The 14,302-nt window shown below is 44.9% G+C and overlaps 1 protein-coding gene across 2 annotated transcripts in view; it reads right to left on the bottom strand.

Annotated features, from left to right (window-relative positions):
• Positions 1–14,302, bottom strand: part of USH1C (USH1 protein network component harmonin) — a 65,187-nt gene that overhangs the window by 4,894 nt on the left and 45,991 nt on the right. Inside the window, exons 19-23 of one of the 2 annotated variants that reach the window (XM_036764304.1) lie at positions 13,530–13,649; positions 11,850–11,900; positions 7,135–7,176; positions 6,568–6,621; positions 1,873–1,972 (exon numbers count right to left, since the gene is read on the bottom strand). In XM_036764304.1, the coding sequence (XP_036620199.1) occupies positions 1,873–1,972; positions 6,568–6,621; positions 7,135–7,176; positions 11,850–11,900; positions 13,530–13,649 (367 nt within the window). The remainder of the gene's footprint in view (positions 1–1,872; positions 1,973–6,567; positions 6,622–7,134; positions 7,177–11,849; positions 11,901–13,529; positions 13,650–14,302) is intronic. The other variant, XM_036764303.1, reaches the window with a different exon arrangement.

The following is a 14,302-nucleotide window of genomic DNA, read 5'->3' as shown; positions in this document are numbered from 1 at the left end:
TAGTAGGGCCCTGATTTCAGTAGGGAATCATAAGATCATGGGGTGGAAAGAGAAATACTCTAGCCCAACTTCCTCACATTACAAGGGAGGAAACAGGCCAAGATGAAGACAGGGATTCACCCAAGGTCACACAGGTAGCAAGCAGCAAAGGTGGGCTTCAACATGGAGTCCCATGACTTCAGACTCAGTGCTCTCCCCCAAGGCCTCCCTAGCTTATTGGATTGATCCGTTGATCCCTCCTATGCCCAAAGTACAAAAGAAACTATCACAAAAAGCATCAGGTTAACGAATTTCTCACTAAAGTCGATTGGTATCAACTGAAGGCACCCCATCTATCCCCACCAAGGCCTGGGGTCCTGCTAGCTATCCTTATCTTAATCATTCACAAGGGAGGAAGCTCCAGTGCTGGAGGCAGAGGCCTTGGGTTCATACCCCAGCTCTGATACTTCCTACCAGGTGAACTTGAGCCAATCATTCATTCTCTTGGGGCTTCGGTTTCTATCATGAAGTGGTTGGACTAGATGACCTTTGAGGTTCCTTCCACTTCTGGAGAAAAGATTCCCTGACCTCATCTGTTAAATGAAGTGGTTGCACTGGATCAGGATTCTGGACTTTTTCTGAGTGTATCATGTAAACTTTGGCAGTCTGTTGAAGCCTACAGACCCCGCTCAGAAGAGTTTTTAAACCCATAAAACAAAATACGTAGGCTTACAAAGGAAATCAGTTACACAGTTATCCAAGTATTTTTCAAAAGAAGTTAACAGATCCTAGGGCAGGAACCCCTGGACTAGTAGACTAGTAGATTCTTTACTAGGGCAGTTAGGAAAGTCCACGGCTAGAATTACTGAGGCTGGAGTCAGGAAGACCTGAGTTTAAATCCGACCTCAGATGCTTACTAGCCGTGTGACCCTGGGCAAGCCCTGTTTGCTTTAGTTTCATCCTCTGTAAAATGAGCTGGAGAAGGAAATGGCAAATCCCTCCAGTATCTCTGCCAAGAAAACCCTAAATGGGGTCAGGAAGAGTCGGATGTGACTGAACAACAACAAAGATTCTTTATTAGGGAAAGACTATGTCCTTAGTGAAAGGGAAAGGGGAATCAATAAGAAAAAGCACCTGGAAAGGGAGACATACTTTATCCTTTTTGTAGTTTTCTAAAGTCTTGTCCAGCTGTGACTCCTGACTATTGATTGAGAGCCTACTGTGTGCTAGGTGTTGGGGAAGGGAGATGAGACAGTAGAGAGAGCAGTGGACTCGGAGACAAGAAGACTTGGGTTCAAATTCCACCTCTGACATTTCCTAGATGTGGGACACTGGACATGTCATTCAATCTCATTGAGCTCTGGCTTCCTCATTTGGAAAACGAGGCTGATGCCAGCAGGACCAACCTCCTGGGGTTACAGAGGACTCTGAGGAGATAATTTATGCGAAGGGCTTTGTAGGCTTTAAAGCTTCATATAAATGGCAGCTGTTTTCACTAGAATAATCCTGGAGCTCATCCTGTGCTTTACAGTCTCCTAGGGGAGAAATAACGAGAAAAGATGTCACTAAAACATGATAACCATGTTTTATCATACCAGAGGTACCATACCAGAGGGACAGCCAAAGGGCTTCAAGAATGGAGCGGAGGGAGATGCCACACCCTGTTATGGGGTTGAGGGGATCAGGGAAGGCTTCATGGAGGAGGTGGCATTGGAACCAAGTCTCAAAAAGTTGGGAAGGAAAAAAAAAGAAAGCAAACGACGGGCAGGATTTTGAATAAGGAGATGGGGAAAGGCATTCCATGTGGCAGCTCAGGAAGCTGCATATACCACCTACATACAAAGCTGGCCCTCAGCAAACATTAACCCCCAACACAGCCTCCATGGTGCTTACCATGACGATCAGCAGCCCCATCTTCATAAACGGCAGACACCACGATTTTCCCCACTGGGGAATCGACACCACCTTCAACAGCCAGATCTAATGACCCTTCCTGAAAAGAGGTAGAGAAAGAGGATGGGAGCCCTGGAGAGACCAGCAGACCACGAGTGTTGGGTATGTAGTGATGGAGCACAGATCCGTAGACTGAGGGTTGAAAGAGACCTTTGAGGCTATCTGGTCCAGCTCCTTATGGGGAGCTAGGTAGTGCAGTGGATAGAGCTCCAGGCCTGGAGTCAGGAAGACTCATTTTCCTGAGTTCAAATCTGGACTTAGACACTTACTAGCTGTGTGACCCTGGGCAAGTCAGTTCACCCTGTTTGCCTCAGTTTTCTCATCTGTAAAATGAGCCAGAGAAGGAAATAGCAAACCACTCCAGGATCTTTGCCAAGAAAACCCAAAATGGGGTCACGAAGAGTCAGACACGACTGAAAAACAACTAAACAACAATTAACAACAGTCCATCTCTATAGAGGCAGGTAGGTGGCAAAGTGGATAGAGCGCCTGGCCTCAGATACTCAATGGCCGTGGGATCTGAGCAAGCCACTTCACTGAAGCTTGCCTCAACTGTGAAGTAGGAGTATTCATAGCACTGACCTCCTGGGGTTATTGTGAGGATAAAATGAGGCAGTATTTGTAAAGCACTTAGCACTGTGCCTGGCACATAGCAGGTGCTCAATAAATGCTTGTTTCCTTCCTTCTATTTATGGATGAGGAAACTGAGGTCCATCAAAGTTAAGTGACCTGCCCAATGTCACATATATAGTATGCACTGGAGGCAGTCATTACCAGCAAGTCAACAAGCATTTATTAAGCACCTACTATGTGCCAGACGTTATGCTAAGTGCTGGGGATATAAAGAAAGGCAAGAACAGTCCCTGCTCTCCATATGGGTTACATTCTAAAGGGAGAGATGACCTGTAAGAGATGTACATACAAGATATACACACAGACTTTTATATATACACACACATATAGTATATGAAGGTAATCTGAAGGAGGAAGACAGCAGCCAGGGAAATAAGTCCTTTCTACATGTGCTGTGTTTGCCCTGCCTAAGACTGTGAGACCCTCCCTTCAATGGGGCTGGAGTTGGGGGTGGCAGGACAACAGAGGACAGCACTAGTAACAGCAGCGCTGAGCTTCTCGCCCTTGCATCTGCTGTCCCAGATGAGCGGCCGGCTACAGGCACCTCCAGATGAGGCCGGGCAAGGGTGGGGCCTTGACCCAGAGATGAGGCCCAGAACAAATCGTGCACCTTCCTCCTTATCAGAAGCTCTGCAGGGGCTTCTGGCTTCTCACTGGGAGAGAATCAGGCTGACTCGTTCCTGCTTTCTTTAAGGGAAGAGTCACACGACCAGGCAGAATTAGAGTCACAGACGCACAGAATGTCTCAGTCCAAAGAGACCTTCTGCCTCAACTCATCATTTTACAAAGGAGAAAACTGAGGACAGGAGAGAGGAAGGGAGACCCAGGCTCTAATTCCACCTCTGAGGCTAACTTGACTCGTGACTTTGGGCAAGTCCCTTGACTTTTTGTGGTCTCAGTTTTCTCATCTGTAACATGACTAGGTCAGATTAGGAATACCTAAGGTCTCTTCTAGTTTCAACACCCCACTATTCCATGGCCTGGTTCGGGGCCTTGCACATGGCTCGTGCCTAATTAACATGTGTTGAATTAATGTGTAATTGATCCTATGACTTTTTGGTGGTCACATAATGGTGGAGATGGGACTCAAACCCAAGACCATCTATCTACTCTGCATGTATCATTTATGTTAACTGGTTTATATATATATGTATACATGTGTGAATGTGTATATATATATATGCATATATGTGTATGTATATATGTGTATATGTGTGTATGTATATAACAGGTATATGTATATACACATATATATACATACATACATATACACACACGTGTGTGTGTATATGTGTGTGTGTGTGTGTGTGTGTGTGTGTGTGTGTGTGTGCTGCTTCCCACATAAGAATGTAACCTCCTTGAGGCCAAGGACTGATTGTGACTTTACACCTTTAGCATGGCACCCGGCATATGATAAGTGCATAATAAATGTTTGTTAACTGACTGACCCTATGACCAATGGAAATGTTAATAATAACTTCGTAGCACCATAGATTTAGATATAGAAGGGACCCTTGCAGTCATCAAATACACCCCTTCATCTTAAAGATGAGGAAGCCAAAGATGTGAAATTATTCGCCCAATGAGACACAGGTGCTTGGTGGTGGAGCTAGGATTTGAGCCTAGATCCGTTGACTTTATGTTGGGACAGGAAAAAGCATTTATTGAGCACCTACTGTGTACTATGTTGTGTTGTTTCAGTCATGTCCAAATCTTCATGACCCCCTTTGGAGTTTTCTTGGCAAAGATACTGGAGGGGTTTGCTATTTCCTTCTCCAGCTCATTTTACAGATGAGGAAATTGAGTCAAACAGGGTGAAGTGATTTGCCCAGGGTCGCAAAGCTAGTACATGTCTGAGGCAGTATTTGAACTCACTTCTTCCTGACCTCAGGCCTGGTGCTCCATCCACTCTGCCACCTAGCTGTCCTTATTATTTTACAAATATTTTTCATTTGATCTTCACAACAACACTATGAGGTAGATACTTTTATGATCCTCATTTTACAGTTGGGAAAACTGAGGCAGACAAAGGTCAAGTGACTTGCCTAGGGTTACGCGGCTAGTAAATGTCTAAAGCTGGATTTGAACTCAAGTCTTCCTGACTCCAGGCCAAGCACTCTATTCACTGTACCATCTAGCTTTTCCTACTATACCGCTTTTGTATCTCCAAATTTTAGGACAGTGCCTTGCACATAGAAAGCTCCTAGTAAATATTTGTTGAATTTAATAATATTAATACTAGTAGTAGTCGTAGTAGTAGTAGTAGAAGTAGTGGTAGTGGTAGTAGTAGCAGCAGCAGCTCCTATCTATATAGCACTTATATAGTTTACCAAGTTCTTTCTATGTGGTTCTTCACGCAGCACATTCTGAGAAACCCTCACATTATCCTCCGGTCTGTACCGGGCAATACCAAACAGCAGAGGCGGGTGGCATAGGTAGGCTGCCCAGGCCAGCCACTTTCTTCGAACATTAATTTTGAAAAAAAGTTAAATGATTGGCCCAATCATTGCCCAAGCTTTGAGGGACCCTGCTCTGGGAGCAGGGCTCTTTCCACTCAGCCATACTGGCCTCTGGGTTTCAGGGGTTTTTTATGGGAAAAAAATAAGTAGGTGAAATGAGCTGATCTCTATTAAAAACAGTTCTGCAGTTTAAAGGTTCATGGACCTCTGGAGACCCTGCCTCCCCAAGCATCTTGAAATAGAAACAACTTGCGTCAGAAGGGTCCCGAGAGCCCAAAGAGAGCAAAGGCTGGATTCCCACCTTGCAGCTCCCATCTGGACTGCAAGCAAGAAAAGGGGCTTCACTATCCCCACGTCATTAAACTACAGTATCCTAGAACTGGAAAGGATGGCAGAATTAATCAAATCTAGCATCCTCCTGAGGCATTAATGCCGCTCCCCATACACACAGTAGATCTCTGATGAGTGGCTGACTACCCTCTGTTTATATTACTTAGCGGCCAGGAAGAACAGTGCACAGAGAGCTACACCTGAAGTCAGGAAGGACTGGGTTCAAATCCAGCCTTACACACTTGATGCCTGTGGAATCTTGGGCAGGGTATTTATCTTATGTTTGTCTCAGTTTCCTCAGCTATAAAGTGGATGTAAGAATAGCACCTACCACAAAAGGCTGTTGTGAACATCAAGCAAGATGATATTCGTAAAGCACTTAGCACAATGCCTGGCACTGTACATAGTAGGAGTTTTATAACTACTACTACTACTACTACTATAGCTGCTGCTGCTGCTTCTGCTCTTGCTGCTACTACTACTACTAGTTATCTGCAGAGGCCCCAGATAAACTTTGATTGTTATCAATGCCCTTGCCAGTTCATGGAAGATAAACAAAAGAGAGAATAGAGGACAGAGCTTAGTGCAGTTCTTAGCATACAGTCAGCACTTAATAAATGCTTGTTGAAAAACAAAACTATGGGATGACAGAAAGAAGGAAGGCAACCCAACCCAGCCCAGATCTGGGGGCCCCAGGAAGGCTTTTAATCTGCTTCTTTAGGGTTTGTACTGGAAAGGAGGGGAGGAGCCTAGAGCTCAGCTAAATCCTCCCCATCTCTACTCCAGAGGAGAAAATTCATCTCATCTCTTTACATGGCTTCTAGTACAAGAGAGCCCCAGTTCCATACTGCACCATAATAATGGGGATGGTTGGATGGCTTAAGGATTGGGAAAGAAGGACTGTCACTACATCACAAAACATGTTATGAAAACCTTGAGGAAACACACTCACAGCAGGAAGAAGAGTTGTCCTTCCAAGGGTAACATCACTGGACATGACCCTACTTGGGTGACAGAGTGGAGAGATTTGTCTGCAGGCACAGAGGGGGATGGATTGGGAGACCACTCATATCTTCTATTTATAAGAAAAGTCTGGCTGAACCAGGCAAGAGGAAGGTAGATCTTTCTCTCTGCCTCTGGGGCAGTATGGTGGCCACAATGGGATTGCCCTTGGACATGGTGGAGAAGACCCCTACCCAAGTAGCTGTATTACCTTTTTAATTCGTAGAAGCCGGACATCTTTCCCCGTGATCTGCTCTGGGAGGAACTGGAAAGAGAGACAGTATGGAACCTCTGAATATTAATGGAAAAATTGGATGTGGAAGAGAAATTTTCAGGTTAAGGGAAGATGGGGTTTCTTGAATAAGAAGCTGCAAACCTCTCAAAGACCTGTGCATACATACCACCCACCTCCAAAGTACTCCAGTCATGATTCTGGATCCTTACTCCAGGATCATGTTAAGTGAATTACAAACTTCTTTGACCCCTCCCAGACAGTTACATATACAAGATAATTCAACTTACAAACCATACATCCCCATGCACATCAACTGGACTGTGAGCAGAATGCTTTCAAGGCTCAGGGCTCTCTCTGGCAGGCAGGTAACACAGACCTTACCTTCACAATCCTACCTGGTATTTCCAGGGAGCATGTGTATCAGTCTGACCCAATTTCAGCAGCCCTTGTGGATCACCTCAAACCTGGGCTGACCCTACCTACTCGTCTCTCCTCCTCCCTCCCTCCAACCTCCCAGAGAAGCCAAGGGCATGTGTTTCTTACCATGGAATAAGGGTTAAAGTCTTCCTCATATTTCCTGAAGTCCTGGAGACAAAGAGAGGAATTTAGGAGGGGTGGGGATATCATTTCTCACAGGGCATGGAATTAGGAGCAGACTGAGCTCCAAGTACAGTGAAGCAAACGCAATACTGGAAGGAGAATGAGAAAAGGATGCACATTGTCATAGAGTGGGGAAGAAGGGGGGCAGAATCAAGCACAAAGCAGAGAGGCCTGGACCTAAGGGGGAGGGAGAAGGCAAGTTTTATCTCCCTACAGGCAGAGCAGCCCCAACCAGACTAAAAGTCAGGGAAGAGGAGGCGGGCCAGGAAAATCGCATATCCCAATGAGGAAAATGATAAAGCAGTGATGTCAGACTAAAATAGAAAAGGGGGATGCTAATCCATACATAAGGATCCCTGCTGGCTGCACATTGACTTAGTTTTTTAAATATAATGTTATCTAGGTTTTATTTGTATTTTCATGTATTTTAAAATATTTTCCAATTGCATTTTAATCTGGTTCTGGCTCCACTGGAGAATGTTGTCAGCCACAGGCAGTCTTGGAGTCTTGTGTTGGACAACTCTGATGTAAAGGAAGACCAGGAAGACCCTCTTGCTCACAGATACTTTCCCAAGGATTGGGAGAGAAGGACTTTCACTACATCACAAAGCATGTTATGAGACACTTGAGGAAACATTCACAGCAGGAAGAAGGGTTGTCCTACCAAGGGTAACGTCCTTGGACATGACCTTACTTGGGTGACAGAGTGGAGGAATTTGTCTGCAGGCACAGAGGGGGATGGATTAGGAGACCAATCATGTCTTCTATTTATAAGAAAACCGTGGCTGAACCGGGCAAGAGGAAGGTAGATGTTTCTTTCTGCCTCGGGGGCAGCGTGGTGACCACAATGTGGTCTTGGAGCCTGGTGTTGGACAACTCTGATGTAAGGGATACCAGGAAGACCCTCTCGCCCAAACATATTTTTCCCTAAAGTGTGTCACAGAGACTTAAATCCCACTATTAGAGACTCATTCCTTTGGCTCTGGAAGGCTTTTCAATCTTGGAGAATCCTCAGCACAGAACTCAGGTTACTAAGAAAGTTTAGCACTTTATAAGGTCTCTATCATAGGGGTAGTAGGGACTACTAGCTCCATCTCTCTACCTATGAGACTACAGCCACCCCAAGGGAGGTACCACGTGTTATTCATAAAGCTCTGGATTCCTCACCAGGGTGTGCACATGATAGCCACTTGGCAAATGTCTGTTGAATGGATAAATGGTCAGACATTCTAGTGGTTAGTAGTTTTTATGAGATGTTTTTGGATAAATAGAACCACTTCATGGAGAAGGACTTCCTAGGGACAGATATGTGGGAGAATACTCTCTGGGCTAAGGAAAAAGAGGGAGGGATCCAGTCTGAGGATAGTGTGCATTCAATTAAGTTGAACAAACTTTTATTAAGAGCAGTTTGCCTGGAGCAGAAGACATGGAATTTTGATAAGTGGCCATCTCTGCTCTCATGGAGTCTAAGGAGGGAATAGGATAAACAGGATTTGGTCCTCTTCCAGAACAAAGGACAACAACCAGGATACATATGATATATACACATGTAAACGTATTATAAAGGCATGAGTGCATTTTAGGGGTTATAAATTGTATGAAATGCATGACTGAAAAAAGATGAGATGCCCACTTGGCAAGAGTGATGGATAACTGATGAATAGAACGTGGACTTCACTGTGATCTTAGTGATGTCAAGAAAACTTGAAATCCCTACCACCCCAATCCCCTGGACATTGGGCAGTCCCCTGGGGGGGGAACTTATGGAAGACATGGATGAGAGTTGTACAAGATGGGCCAACCTGGATGAGTAATGATCTGCATCTTTGGAGGAAATATCCACATCAGAGACTAATGAAGTATAGAGTGTCACTAAGGGTAAATTTCAAGTAATCCAAAGCAGGTAGCAACATGTTACCAATGATGCTTACAGAAGAGAGTGGGATGGAAGGCATCCTCAGAGGCATGAATTACCAGAAGAGGAAGCAAGAGGTGAATATCACACCTGGAGTGCTGTGAGACAAAGATGGACCATCTACATTTACTAATTATAAAAATTTCTTGTTGGTTAAAAGCCTCATTTGTTTCAATTTCTGCCAGTCCTTTGGATATTTCCAGTGGTCCTAATCTGGCTGACTTCAGATGGGATCATGGTTGAGACTCTAGAGTGGTGTGAGTTAGAGAAGTACATGAAAGAAGGAGATCACACTATCTCCTCTCTACTCTTATGTTCTAATCTAGGAGAAGGGCCTGGTTTCCTGGGGCACTGCCATTAGGTGGCAAAGTGGCCTGGTAGAAAACAAATCTGAAGCCTTTGAGGGAAAATAAATCATATACCCCAATGAAAACACAAACACATACATAAGTCCAAATCCCATTCCTCCTATACAGAAAATAGAGAAGAGAGAAATTGATCTAGCCTGAGTCTAGCCTACTTCTTAATGGGCTAGTTGAAACCTTTGTGCATCAGCTCTTCCTCTGGCCTCATTTATTTCTAAACTCAGGCACCTGTTTCCTGTTTGATCACCAGTCATAATTGCTGGTGTCCGGTGATTCCTCCCCATAGCCTTTTAGTCCTCTGCTGGGGTGTTTATCCCTTCCTTCTTGATCCTTCCTCCCTTCAGATCAGCCTCAACTCCTCCCAGGTGCCTCAACACAGTTCCATTTACTAGGAATTAACAAAGCCTTCCTGAATTGAGTCTGTGACAGTGCAGACTGATGGGTAGCCCAGTTTTAGTGTGCAGATGTATGAACATAGATACACATGTTCTCAGTCTCTAAAAAGAAGGTTTTACAGAGGGATACAGAGAACTCCTGGGAGGTCTGCCCTTCCTTCCAAAAGAGATGCCCCTTTGGTTGATGAGGTCAGACATACTATTTAATCAACATTTAATCATATTTTTGGTCAGTTTGATGGCAGAGCTTGAGTTAATTCTGGATCGTTACAGGGGCAGTCCATTTGTAACACTCCCATTATCTCCTTCACATGGTAGTCAGCCAATACTTGATTGGCTGATTTCACTTTGTGTATTTACTTGGCTTTAGAATTTCTTTCTTTTTTTGCAGAGGGGAAGGCAGGGCAATTGGGGTTAAGTGACTTGCCCAAGGTCACACAGCTAGCAAGTGTGTCAAGTGTCTGAGGTCAGATTTGAGCTCAGGTCCTCCTGACTCCAAGGCCGGTGCTCTACTCACTGTGCCACCTAGCTGCCCTGGCTTTAGAATTTCTTTTCTGCATATTATCCATCCTCATCCATGGCCCTCTTTAAAACAACTAATTTCCTCCTGCCTCACTCTATGGCCAAGAAAGAAAGCTATGGCCCCAAGACTGGTCTTCTGCTCTCAGGATGATGGACATCAGGTCCTGATTCTGAGAGCAGCTATATGTCTCTGAGCATCAAGGTCAGAGCTGGATCACACATGTACAATGCAAACTGGGTTCATGCTATGCTAAGGAGGGCTGATGATCAGGTTACAAACAACAAAAAAATCCCAACCTTCCTTACGTCTCAGCAAGGAGTGATGGCGATGTCTCTCGGCAAGAGCTCACTGAGGAAGGAATCAACCAAGAATCTAACTGCCTCCTAGGGAGGAATACTTTAGATAAATGCAAAGCTCTACAGTTGGGTTAGAAAAATTCACAGCACAAGGTCACAATTCTTGTGAAAAGGATCTGGGGGTTCTAGTGGAGTGCAAATTCAGCAAGAATCAACAGTGAGAAATAGCAACCCGCTCACTCCCCCAGACTAATGTAATATTTGGATGCATTGAACTGGTTGCCAAACTGGTGGGGAATGCCACATAGTCAGGCAATGTCCTGGCTGAAGTCTCATCCTCCCCAATCCAGAGACAGTGTCCATAGCAAAGGAGGTGAAGACCCTGTTGTTAGACTTTATCTGGGATATTATGTTCAGTTGTCCAAGTATTTTAGGAATGAATGACAACGTGGATAGCTTCCAGAGGTGGCATGCAGGATAGCCAGGAAACTAGAAACCAGAAAAAAATGAAAATCATTTGGAGGAACTGAAACTGTCTAGTGTCAAAAGAAGATTTAGGAGAAGGTCATGATTTTTAAGTACTCGATGACCTGTCATATGGAAGAGTGATCAGCCTTGTTAGACTTGACCCCAGAGGACAGAGCTTCAGTAGGAGTGAACAGCCAGGAGGCAGATTTGAGGTTGGACTAAGGAAGATTTTCTGAACCATTAGACCTCTTCAAAGATGGATTAGGCTTCCTACCAGGTAGTGAGTTTCTCAGGTGGGGGCTGGGGGACCTAGGGGTATCGTAGAAGGAATTCCTACTCAGGTACAGATTGGACTAGAATCACAGAATCCCTGGGTTTCTGTGAGTCTTCCTTCTATTTGATAGAAATAGCAGACCAATTTCCTTGTCCTGCCCTACCATGCCTATATAGTGTATCTCCTCCCTGTCCCCATGTTGTCTATAGCTTTGGATCTCCCAACCCTTCCCAAGCAAATGGTCATTGGGGTCTCTTTGCTAAGAGACTCCAATACACCTTGACTGCCAGACCATGACCAGATGGGCATCCCCAGGGGTCCCTATTGATGGGCATTAAGGATAGCTCAGGACTATTTTATCTGGACAGAAACAAGATAGGCAACACTTGGGCAAAGAAGAGGAGAATGTAGAGCTTTTTTACTTTTCTGAACGGTGACTGGTAAACCACCATCCTCTTCAGCATCTCCTGTGGCTGCCAAAGAAAAGAACATTTCCAAACTGGATGTTAACCACTTGGCCCAGTCCGTGTGTGTGTGTGTGTGTGTGTGTGTGTGTGTGTGTGTGTGTGTAAATAAAGACCTGCCTTGCCCCCTAGTGTCAGATGCACACTCCCCAACCCTTCTGGGTGTGGCCCAGGTCAGAGGCAGCCCCTCCTCCCAACAGCCATGGCTTAAGTCTCTGGGTCCTGGAGCAAGGGCCTCCTAAAGGCAATTTTCTTACTTTGGTCAAAGCCTGATTTCTTTTGTGGTTATACTGATTTCCTCCAGTCTCTGACCTGTGTTAAAACTGCCCAAAGTTATGTAAGTGAGAGAAGACGATATCACTGAATTAATTGCCAAACATAAGCCCTATGCTTAAAAAAAAAGCTTTCATATACCGAGTGAACTTTTCTCCTCTGGAAGCTGATACCACAATTAAAACCAAAAATAATCTAAGTGATGACACATAACCTTTCCTGACATTTGGGTAGGGTTTCTTGGGAATTTAAATAGAAAATGCTTTCGCTGATCTTGTTAGACTGAGTGTGTAAATACCCAGTTGATAACATCATACACATGGGGCTGGAGGATTCTAGACATGTGATACACATGGTAGGGTGATTCTATATGTAGGACAACCATTCATGACTGGGGGTGTGTGAGTGTGAGTGCTGTTGTGAGTGGGACCCCAGTTCCCTGGCCACCATTGATGGGGTGGGGTGAGGGGTCCCAAGCCACATCTCTCCTCTTTTACCTCTCTGGTGCACCTACATCCAGTCTTTCATCATTCAACAAGCATTTCCCAAGATTTTACTATGGGCCAGGCACTGTGCTGGGCACTGGAGATACAAAGACAAAATCAAAATACTCCCTGCCCTCAGGGAGTTTGCATTCTTCACAGGACCCCCAGTACTGGTGAAGTTAAATTGAACAGAGGAAGTAAATTTGTTTCCAGCATTTCTCTGGACCGTCACTAAAATCTAAGTTGATGCCTTTCTAAGGTGTGGAGAGGGGCCAAGGTTCTTGATGTCTATGCCGGCAGAAGACAGGCTCTAGTGGATGGCACCAAGATGAAAAAGGCTTTGATCATAGGCCTGGTGATGGATCATATGTCTACTATCCAAGCACCAACGTAGATAAGTTCAGAGAAGGGTTGGATACCTGGTAATGAGGGTTATTTTTACTTGGTTTTAGGTTTTGGGGTTTTGTTGTGGCAGCTCATGAAAATCATCTAACTCATGTGGAGAAGTCATGACCTATATCAGTGGAGGGACTCATACCAACAAAATCATGGATTCCTTAAGCATTTCCCTGGCAAGGTCAGGATTCTGACATTTAGAATTGCTAACAGAGGAGACTGTTCTAAATGGAAGCTTAGTGGACTGATCTTCAAACACATGATGTGGGTCTCATCGCACTAACACATCCTCACACACAGGACTTGGAAGTGATGGCTCCTGGCCAGTGAGCATGGTAGGTCAGATTGACTGGTTTCTTCTGGAATTGGGCTACAACATTCCCACCACAGTAACAGAGCCTTCTGTTCATCTGCAGGACAGTGGCCTGCATCTCAGGACCTGGGTCAGAGGGTGCAGCCCACACAGGGAATTGAAGGGGCTTACCAAGACCTCGGATCTGACCACTGGCCTGCCAACGAAGTTGAAGTCATAAGGAATCATGACGGGTTTGGAGATGGTGGACACACCGGGGCCTCGTGGGGGCATCGGACTCGGACAAAGTGGCTAGGAAGGGTCAATTCAAGAGAAAGTCTCACTCGGTGGCTGCAGGGGCAGTCTGGCCCATTCACAGCACTGATGGCATCCTTGTTATGTCCATGCATACCCACAGAGCTAGTCTGGGTCACTGCTCCTGCTTACCCTTGGAAGCTGGACTCTTATAGCACAGAGAAAGGTACAAAGGTGACCTCCAAGAGGCCACATTTAGAACCTCTTGGATTGGAGCTCAAAGCTACTGGGAGGACCTTCAGAGTTGAATGCTCTAGACTGGAACATTTCAGTGGTTGACTGTTCTCTGCTGGGCTTCAGTCTGACCCTATCCCTGAAGAGGGTATCCTGAAAGGCCCCTCTGCTCCACTGTGGCAAAAATAATCCCTTCTTCACAGGGCTCCTTTCTTGGGAAAGTTATTACCCTTACTGGCAACTGAGGATCGCTGGATTTAAAGCCAGAAGGGACATTAGTAAATACAATACTATTAATGCATTATTAATAAGTATATTATACTCATGTCATTAATTTATTATTAATAAGTACATTATACTTATAATATTATTAATTAATTATTAATTACTGGCATACAGTTTACCTCCTCACATTTGGCAAACAGGGGAACCGAGGGCCCATAGCTTTAGAGCCAGAAGAGATCTTAGAGGCCATC

Source organism: Trichosurus vulpecula, chromosome 6 (assembly GCF_011100635.1).
Source record: "Trichosurus vulpecula isolate mTriVul1 chromosome 6, mTriVul1.pri, whole genome shotgun sequence".
Taxonomy (NCBI): Eukaryota; Metazoa; Chordata; class Mammalia; order Diprotodontia; family Phalangeridae; genus Trichosurus; species Trichosurus vulpecula.
The sequence above is the reverse complement of the archived record's forward strand: the minus strand, read 5'-3'. Positions and strand labels throughout refer to the sequence as shown.